We start from the raw sequence: 10,607 nt of genomic DNA on the forward strand, positions 1-10,607 counted from the left end.
ACCTCATAGATTTGCATAGATTTTTGCAAAGCCTTAAAGGTTTTACCCCATACTGGTGCTTGCTGGGAATAAATTGTCTAAAGATCACATGGACAGATCTACAAAGATGGGACTTTTTTTGGATACATAAAAGTCAGCATTTTTTCCCCAGATGGTTCATTAAGGGGTCTGATTTTGTGCAATGAATGAATTTGCAGCAGCACGTTTGATTTTTTTTTTTTTTTTTTTTTTAACATACACATTTGCAGTGGGAGTGAAAAATATTTTAACTTCTGGTGGAGTTAATAGCTTCCAATGCCTGGATCGAGTGTAGTTGCCTTTCAGCATTGGCATCATCATCATATGTGCTGATGAGCATACAAATTATTTACTCAACTATTTCTCCCATGAGATATGTACTAAAATGCTTCATAAACTTAACAGAAGAGTTTACCCTGTCCTCCTTTCAACTTGAAGGCACTGATCCTGATACTGTTACCAAAATCAACCTGGAGCCTTAAAAAAGCTACTATGTCTTCAAAACAGTGTCATAGGCAATTTATGAATCATAAAATAAGGATTTTGGCCTTAAATCATTTTTCTGCAAAAGTAAAAATTTGCATTTATGAAAAACCCAGTCTGGATCTCCCACTGCATTTAGAGATTCTATTGAATCAACTCCAAGATAGAAAAATGAAGGTTATGTCCTAAAATTCTCAATTTCGATACAGGATCCAAGTACTGGAATGAGTTTAAGGAAAGATAAATACTAGATGGATTATGTTTTTTGAATATATATATTTCTTCCACAGTAATCGACCAGGGATGTCAAGCTGCTCAGAATACCTGTGACCAAGTAAGCGGGCAAGTTAAAACCACACTCCCCAGCGCATGGAAGAAATGATCATGTCATACTATAAACATGTTACTGCCATATTAAATCTTTATTAAATACAGGTTTTGTATTTAAGTATGGAAATCTTTTCTGTGTGTCCATTTGTAAATTCTACTAGACCTTTAAAGGTCACAAGAACAGGTCCAGTGAAATGTTCAGCTACTACTAGGTATACTGTGGCCTGAAGAAACAGAAAGCTTTCGAGATACTTACTACTTCTATATCGTACAGTATCTTTTGAAGCAAAAAATTTTAACAATATCAGATCGCTCACAACACTACTTGTCATATTAAGGTAATCACTTAAACCAAACTACAAAGGACCAAGGTAAACTGTAGTTGGCCTGTGGTTTATGACTATTGGCCAAACAGGTGAAATACTGACCTGTTAAAATGTATCGAGTAATGATGCCTTCCTGCTCCAGGTATTGTGGTTGGAAAATTTTCTACTCTACCTAGCATCCTTGTTGATGGCAAGTTGTCCCCAGACTCACATGTGTGCTTTTTACCATGTGCACTGCGCCATTTCAATATTTACAGACTGAGTTAGAGGTTGTTGATCCACATATTTGCCTCCATTTGGGTATAGGTGTAACCATTTCATTTATCCCATGAAGAAAAAAAAAAAACTACATGAACAAGTAGGTTGTCAACAGCTTGACAATACATCTTTAAAGGAAGCTGAAGTTCACAAACTGGTCTGGCAGGATGCAGTCAGAAAGAAGTTCAACAAACTCCCGAATAAAATCAAGACCCACAATAAATTTCACCATCAGAACTCAGTAACCCTTTATAAGGACTTGTACAAGTTTTTGAATATCACCCTAAATTAAAAACTCATATCACTGCAGCTGGAAATGTGTTCTGAAGAATTAATGCGATTTTACCTCAAAAGTAGGCATTCTTGGCAATGCTTTGTTTTTTTAGTACTTTTTTTCTTAAACCATTGCTGTTCTCATGTTTCTGCTTCCTACTGTGAAAGGCCGTTCATAAAATACATGCGGATCAAAGTTTAGAGGGAGCAGAAGCGCAACTCCAGCACTGTTTTCTGACACTTATGATGATCACTTTTCAGTAACCAATTTTAGATCTGTTTAAAATTACACATTCTTCAAAGTACACTATATAGCAACACTTCAGAAGATATGATATTACCTTGCTTGGAAGTGGACTAGAACAACCATCCTTCATATTTGTTAAGGTTGTTTTTTTTAATGGCCTTCAGCTAAATCTATGATAAGTAAGTAGGGAAGGAAATAAAGCATGTCTGATTTTTACAGGGCAAAAAAAAAAAAAAAAAAAAAAAAAAAAAAAAAAAAAAAAAAAAACACACACACAGGTTCCCACGCCATCCCCAGAAGCAAATTCTTTTTACTTCAGGTAGCAGAGGACAAAATTACAGAAAGTCCTGTAGTTACCTTGGACAACACTCAATTTTTGAACTCCTAAATTGTAAGCTCCTTCACACCTGCCATTTTCTTTGCTTCTGGCACCCAATCATTAGCAGGGAAATTAAGGTAAGGTTACTATACACTGCTGGTGATGGAGACATTAAAGCAAACCTGTCCAATTAGGAAGCAAACACTTAATACATTAGCAAATTGCATTTTGGCTACATACACACTTCTACCCTAGTCCCTATTTAATGTACAGCGCTGCGTAATATGTTGGCGCTATATAAATCCTGTTTAATAATAATAATAGTTCATTTTAGTTTCACACAAGTTGTGAGGCATCAATATTGCCAGTGTAGTGTAACAGTTTGGGCCAGGAATGCCTACTTCTGTCAGCCAATACCATTTTGTAAATGAAGAATCAAAATTTTAAGCTATTGTATTATGAAAAACAAATACCGCCATCCCCTCTTACACACACAAAGTTCAGATAAAAGCGTAGATACCATTAAAACACAAACTCATTTTGTAAAGGAGGACTTTAATTTACAGTATTTGATCAAAATTCTATGTTCTGTGACAAACATCTTTGGAACTACAGTGGCAGAACAATGTAGAAATCCTTTGTTTCAATGCAAGGCCTTTAAGTAGTTAAAAAAAAAAAAAACACTTATCTAGAGAACATTATGTTTAGGCAGATGGTATGTAAGCTTGTGGAAGAATATAATCCATGAGTTACTAACAAAATAAAATTGCTCAGAGCAACCAGACTAAATATTTTAATTTTTTTTAAAAACAAATTTAGATAAAATATTAAAAAAAACTTTGTGAAAAAATGAGCACACTGCAGGTCAAGATGTGCGAGCAGTAACTATGGCATAAACCTTTTTGCATACAGCCCAAGGTTATTAAAAAAAGAAAAAACTATGCATTATGTTGAGTTTGTGCGACAACGACTATTATATACAGGAAGAAATTCTGACTAGGTCTTAAACAAGAAAGGGGGGAAAAAATCTATTTCAGCAGCAACCGGTTTTAAAAATAAAGGTGGCCAGGTCAATGTGCAAACCAATAATAGACTCTCCCAAAACCATGCTAAGCAGGGCCTACCTCACTCTACTCAACAAGTGCATTGATGGAAAGTCTTCCCTGAAAAAGAGTACTTAAAAAAAAACAGACTCATCCTGGCAAAGACAGGTTGTGTCATTGATCTCTGCCTCTGGTATCATGATGCTCTGAATAGTGTATGTTACAATGAAAAGGTTTGGGCTAAGATATCTAACTGAACCACATCATAATTTTACTACATTTCAATTGGAGAAAGTGTTAGACGTGAAGGAAGTATGGGTTAGCTGTATTCTAAACTGCTGCCATGCTCACGCTTAAAAATAAAATGGATGCCCAGAGCACGCACAACCAGAACACCTGCTTGTGTCAAGGTATCTGCAAGGCCACTAAATGTGATACTCACATTATGTTCCTACGCTTTTAGGACTCTGTATACACCAATGGTGTAACATTAAAATAGAAAAGATATGGACGGAAGCATTCAAAAGCAAGTCCTCTGAGAGGCATGAGGAAGAGAACAATTGAAGTCTTGTGGTTATATGTAAACTTAAACAAGATGTTTTTTTTTTGTTTTGTTTTAAAAAGAGTGAAAAACTACAATCCAGCATGTTCTGATATTTATGTGAAGGTCAGACCAGCCTCATTGTAGACCTTGAACACTTTCTCAATGGCATTTACATAGGCAGCAGTTCTCAGGTCCAAGCCCAAGTTGTACTTCATTGCAGTGCGCATGATTTGCTGAAATAGAAGAGTACAGATGGTTAAGCACAATACAGATCTTCAGGTCACATATTAAACATAAGGTAATTCAATGCTGAACAACAAGCTTTGGATACAAATCTAGATTCACCTCCCAAAGTCTAGAACTTTGCCACGCCCCCCAAAGAAAAATATCCATATTATCAATTAACATGCATACTTACTCTTGCTGATCTTTCCATAGTATATGCCAAGCCAGAGTGAACAATATCTTTTTCAGAAGCACCCTGTAAACAAAGCAGACATCAAAATACCTTGGTAAGTAAGAATTATCAGTGGCTCCCTAAATAATAAATGCAGAATAGTCTTGCCAGCCTATTAACAAAATTTTTAATAAGACCATCTATCTAGATCAGGGTTTCTCAAGCTTTTTTTTTTTTTTTTTTTTACATGGGGGAACTTATTGAAATACATTTTAAGGTCTCCAGGGAACCCCTGCTATAATTACTATATCCACAACTCAAAGTACATTAGTGTGGTGGTCAGTGGGAAGAATTTCTCTTTTTATTGGAGGTCATTAAGAAGAAATGTCACCCTTTCAGATAGCCAAAATGATTATTGGTGTAAATTAAACTGACCTGAGGGTAACAAACTACTCATTGCTCAAAGTAACCCCAGGCAACCTCTGGTGGAACCCCGGTTGAGAAACATTGATCTGAATGATGAATGATCTCTGAACTTAAATATTATTAAAGGAATCTACCTGCATCAAAGGGATGGGCAAACTGAAGATACCCAAAACACAGATGCATATATGATTCTGAACAAACTACAAAGAGCACGTAGAGGCAAAATCAAAGACCATGATCTCATACCAAACTATTTAAGGAATCCCACTCTCAGATCTTTACAACAAGCACTAAAGCAGACCAGAACCAATAAGACTCCTCAGGCACAAGGACCTCTTTTGCAAAGATTTTTTTTTTCCCCCTGAGAATTTAACAAATTTTCTATCACCTTATTGTACCTAGGGGTAGTAAGTACAGCAATTTGTTTTTTGTTTTTTTTTGTGTAACATCAGTTTGGAAAAGCTAATACCAAATCTGAAGAAACTGCAATATTTAGTCATTTACCAACATTTAAGGTAATCAAATGCTTTCCAAACTGGCCCTAAACTCACATTTTGAAACATTTTAGAGCAGCTAACTTTCATCTGAGTTTAAACTATGTATGCCAGCCCTAAAACAAGTATTTGCTTTTGGTGGTTGATGTGTAGATATCATGCAATCAATGGCTACAAACAACATTACACATAAAAAAACACCAAGGTACTAAAGAATCGACATACAGATATCCTAGCCTGGAACTCGGCTGTTGGCACCACTGGAATAGATCCGCCATGTTTTCCAAACTTCCTCTCCAAGCTCTCCTGGACAGACACTATAAATAAAAGAAGAATTTAGTGGACTAATCTAGGGAATAGAGAAAATTACCAATTTATGACTATTTATACTTACTGAGTAAATGATAGTTTGAGTCCCGCTCATATTTGAAGGTTAAACGACCGTAGCTCACATGATTAAGGTTCTTCAGCCACTCAAAATAAGACACTGTTACACCACCAGCATTCAAATACAGGTCCTGCAAAAACAAAATGTTTGTGTGGTCAGGACAAAGTTAAAATCTTTTACGTGGGGAAAAAAAAACGGGAGCAATAGAGAAAGAAGTTCCTAAAATGCTTTAATATACAATTACACACTGCTCAATTTTTCAAGGTATATGGCAGCAGCCTCTTGCAGAACTAAACCTTTACACTCCCATTCCATCACAGGGTGCCCCCATTGTCTTTCTTACTGGGATTTTCGGACAGGATGATGTAACTACCGCTCAGACAGGTAGAAGTTTATTCAGTGGCGGCAAACAGCTCGAGTGAGCAATCAGGAAGGTAAAAGTCTTTATTGCAGAAAGGGACATCACCTGTTCCTTCCTACAATAAAGGCCAGCCTGAATGCAATTTGTTTACTTCTTTAGTTCAACTTTAAATTTCTGAACAACAATTTGATAAAGGATTTAAAATAGAAACGTATTTAAAGCATTACTTACTGGAATGACCATTATATTTCTCTCAAGGAAAATTTTGTCAGCTTCTGGGGTTGTGGGACCGTTGGCTCCTTCAGCAATTATCTAAAATAAAATTGCAATACAATGGTAAAATTGTACACAAAAAAGTTGTTTTTTTTTGTTTTGTTTTTTTAATTGTGAAAGCCGGTGATATTTCCTATACCTTTGCCTTGATTTTGTGTGCATTAGATTTCGTTAGCTGTTTCTCACTGGCTGCTGGAATTAGGATATCACAGTCAGCCTCCAAGATGCTTCCATCATAAGCCTGAGCCTTGGGGAATCCAACGATTGTTCCATGTTGCTGTTAAAGGAATTTGAAACATAAAAAACACATAAGACATTGTAAAAAAACAAACAAAAAAAAAAAAAAGTATCAGGTAAGCCACTTTTTATTTAAAAACATATCCAAAATACATATACTTTTAGCTGAAAGCTCAAAGGTTTAGTTTCTCCAGATGTGGACACAAAAGGGGACAATTTAATAAAGCTCTCCAAGACTGGAGTAGACTAATGTGGGGAAAACTGGGAATCCAGCGAACCTGGAATGGATTAAAATAATTTGCTAATATTAGGCAAATGCTTTAGGTTTTGGACTAAATCCAGTCCAGGTTGGCTGATCTCCCAGGGTCACCCATGACAGACTATCTACTTAAGTCTTTGGAAGCTTTAATAAATTAGACCCAATGGCTCAACAGAAAAAAAAACATTTGAAACCAGCAGCACCTTGTGGCAAACGGCACACTTTTCACTTGGCTCTGTGCCATTTTTATTGCCAGCACAAGATATACACAATACTAGCATATGCGTACTAATTGAACAAAATAAAAATAACCTCTATATAAGTTAATGTACCAAGTGTTACAGACTATGCTATATAGTACAAAATTGGGTTAGTTGAAGAATGCACCATATAGTACAGCCAAAATGGGCACCTTTTAGTTAGCATGATTTTATTTTATTTTATTATAAATTTTATTATATTTTAGTAAACATAGACTGTAAATATGTATGTGCAACAGTCTTTGATAGACCTCTTGTAGAACCAAAGCCAGTACTGTGCAGTTTGTTACTTATCACATTGCAATTTACACACAGTGAGCACATGGGTAGTATACTGCACACTGCAGCAAAAGTGTGCAAAGTAAACAAGCACTTTAAAGTTCACCTTAACTTAAGGATACTAGCTTTCCCTCTAGGGCTGTGGAATCAGAATGAGAAAATGTTTTGCAGACTACAGGTACCCAAATATTGCTTCCAACTCCTCAGCCCTGCAGTCCCCTCTGCCACTAAAGATGGTTAGCATTACACAATAGAGTCCAGTATTTGTAAGGGGGCGGGGGCATACTCTGCACTCCTACCTCTAATCTCTCCCTGAAAAAAGATCTGCTATGGAATTTGTCAATATAGATAACAAATATATGCTTTTTTTTTAGCTTATTTGGGGGTAACAGCCAAGACAAATTAGGATAAAAAAAGCCTTTCTGGCAGAAGAGATTAACACACAGCAGCAAAACATTTCATGAAAAATTACTCACCAACTTGTAATCCTCAAGTTCTTTTGGATCAATACCATCAGGATTCCAGATTGTCCCGTCTATTTCACCAATGCCAACACATTTTGCACCAAAACGATGAAGGTAACGCATAGAATGTAGACCTACATTACCGAATCCCTGTGATGGGAAAAAAACAAACAATTAAAAACATAAAGATATGCATTACATGGGTTGAAAATTAAAACATGCAGAATGACACAAAAGACAGTTGTAAACAAGGTTTACTTATAAATGTTTAGCATTACAATGCTTAAATCTTTTGTTTACCAACAGTTATATTGAGGTTTCCTCAGCATTGCAAAAGCCCTGCAGCATACCGCACATTTTTTGAAATTGTGTGAGAAATCCTTTCAGCACACCCACAATGCTTTGTGCCTCCTAGGTACCAAAGTACCACACGGATGTCCTTAACTCGGGGACTACCTGTACAAATTATTTGCTCCACTGTGTTCTATTGTACCATACTCGGAACACAAGATACAACATGGAGCAACCCAAACCATCATCTGGTCTTTAAAAGTATGTTAGGTACATATTTATGTTCTCTATATACAACACACAACCTCAAATCAAACTAAGGGTGCCACCAATGTAATCTTCACTAGAAAAAAAATTACCTGAATAACAAACGTTTTATCGCCAAACCCAGGAGTCATTCCCAGCTGGCTCATGTATGAGGCCTCGTTAATGAAGTTCTCAATGCCATGGAATACACCTCGGCCAGTTGCAGAAACACGTCCATGGATGCCACCCTGGCTGATAGGCTTCCCTGTGACACAAGCATGTGCATTGATATCCTAAAAAAAAAAAAAAAAAAAAATACACCCGCCTCGGTTAAAAAGCACATTTCACAACAATAAGCATACTTTTTTATATGATTTTTCCAACAATATTTCATAATTTTATCCATAACCTCTTATTAATGTCAGAGAATAAATATCGGAGACAAAACAGACTAATCTGAGCCCCCATTCCCCACCACAAAACCCAACCCTAACTTACAGTGTGTCCAATTGTGTTGGCATATGTGTCTGCGATCCAAGACATCTCCCTCTCTCCTGTGCTCATGTCTGGGGCAGGGACATCAATACCTGGTCCTGTGGAGCAGAATCAATAAATAAACAATAAATAATCTACATCTTATTTTCCTTGATTTAGAGACAAATGGGCATATAATAGAAATACACCACAATAATTTACAATGTTTATCAAAGTTATACCATTGATTTTCTAATCTGCCTGCCAAAATATTGCAGACGGGTTCATGTACCTAGGCATCAGACTAAGTAGAAATCTTTAAGATGCTTTTAATTCAACATTGTACATTCTCAACTTGTGTGGTCAGAAAAGCAGCATGAATTTAAACAAAAGTCAGAACACACCACCACTGGTTATTATGGCAATTTTTACTGTATATTCTCACTTTATTTTTACACAAGCTGAGCAATCCATTTCAGTTTAAACATAAAAACAAAAAACATAAAAACAAAAAAACAAATCTACTTAGGAGTTCCTGGTTTTTGATCCCATCAGTTAAATGGAGAATTGTGGAACCAAAAAGCAGAAGGATTATGTGGAGGGCACAGTTAAGGCTAATCTGTAATGATTATAATTGACTTCGGCCTGGAAAAGACAATATATTATTGCCTCTCCTGTTTTCACCACCGCTAAATGCTGCTCGGTTAATTCCAACATTCCCTGAAGTCTACAGGAAAATCAACAATTTGTGAAATGTGTGTTCATGGTCTTCCATAGCTCCCATAGTTGTGTGTAATGAACCTCCACATGACGCTTGTAGCATAGGTCAGCAAAAGTAACTAGGGAGAACTGGGAGTACAGGTATATGCCAAAGGTTGTTTTAAGTGAATCCATCACTTTGCCTTCACAGAATAAGGGAAAAACACTTTTCAAATGTTAGGTATATAATTAACTGTTCTTGTGCAGAAAAGGTCTGTAGAAAAAATATCAATATGTCTACACAACAGGACCAGTTGGTAGAAGCCAGTATGCAGATATATAACTTACCAATAAATCCCTTCTTTGCTAGTTCTATAGTAAACCTTCTGGTAATCTTTTCAAGTTCTGCATCCTGTAATAGCAAGAAAACATTTGTATTGTTACCACTGCATTTGCATAGTTTAGGACAGCATTCCTATAGACCTAAATGTATTACCTATTTGAAAGTCCTTAACAGATAAAACTGTAAAGCTGCTGCCAGTTCTCATTGGTAAAACTTACAGCAACAGATGATGATCTGTATCACATTACATTTTTTTCTCTTGGTCATTTGAGATATCCAAAAAAAAAGTATTGAAAAAAGGTCTCTGTCTTACAGTATTCTGGAATCTGCTAAATTCTGGATGTTCTTGTAAATGTTAACACCTCTCAGATATTTTCAGGAGTTATGCTTTTAATTTCTCAGCTAAAATACATGTGCTATTTTAATCTTAGATACTTTTAAATTGAAGTTCAGACTGGCACACTATGTACCCTAACAAATGAATCTTTCTAGAATAATGCTAGTAAGGGAAATGTCAGCTTTAGTGCAGTCAAAACTCTAGAATTAAGTGACCAGTGTCTTGGTAATCCAGAACTAAATCATTACAAAACTGCAATGTCCCTTCTGTAACTTAACATGCTCATCTGCCTGTTCGCAACCATCTTTTCTAAACACACCAAGCTGCGCAGGATGCTATGATATGCCAGGTAACCTCCCGGGGTAGCTCGGATTGAATGAACACCCATGTGCAGGTGTTACAGCATCCGGGGCTGGCCAAGTAAAATGGCTGAAGATCTGACTACAGGAAATAAATGTAAAAAGATGGATGCACTCACGCCAGAGGGAGGACAGGTGAATGAACATAAAAAAAAAAAAAAAAAAAAAAAAAAAAAAAA

The 10,607-nt window shown here is 36.3% G+C and overlaps 1 protein-coding gene across 1 annotated transcript in view; it reads right to left on the bottom strand.

Moving 5' to 3' along the window:
* Positions 1-2,792: 2,792 nt before the first annotated feature.
* The window catches only part of LOC140340091 (glutamate dehydrogenase, mitochondrial), a 13,285-nt gene continuing 5,470 nt past the window's right edge, over positions 2,793-10,607 (bottom strand). The window contains exons 4-13 of the mRNA XM_072425099.1: positions 9,738-9,801; positions 8,715-8,809; positions 8,330-8,509; positions 7,692-7,829; positions 6,320-6,457; positions 6,139-6,219; positions 5,553-5,676; positions 5,384-5,475; positions 4,260-4,322; positions 2,793-4,074 (exon numbers count right to left, since the gene is read on the bottom strand). Coding sequence (XP_072281200.1) covers positions 3,955-4,074; positions 4,260-4,322; positions 5,384-5,475; positions 5,553-5,676; positions 6,139-6,219; positions 6,320-6,457; positions 7,692-7,829; positions 8,330-8,509; positions 8,715-8,809; positions 9,738-9,801 — 1,095 coding nt within the window. The 3' untranslated portion in view covers positions 2,793-3,954. The remainder of the gene's footprint in view (positions 4,075-4,259; positions 4,323-5,383; positions 5,476-5,552; positions 5,677-6,138; positions 6,220-6,319; positions 6,458-7,691; positions 7,830-8,329; positions 8,510-8,714; positions 8,810-9,737; positions 9,802-10,607) is intronic.

The sequence above is a fragment of the Pyxicephalus adspersus genome, chromosome 10 (assembly GCF_032062135.1).
Source record: "Pyxicephalus adspersus chromosome 10, UCB_Pads_2.0, whole genome shotgun sequence".
Lineage (NCBI taxonomy): Eukaryota > Metazoa > Chordata > Amphibia > Anura > Pyxicephalidae > Pyxicephalus > Pyxicephalus adspersus.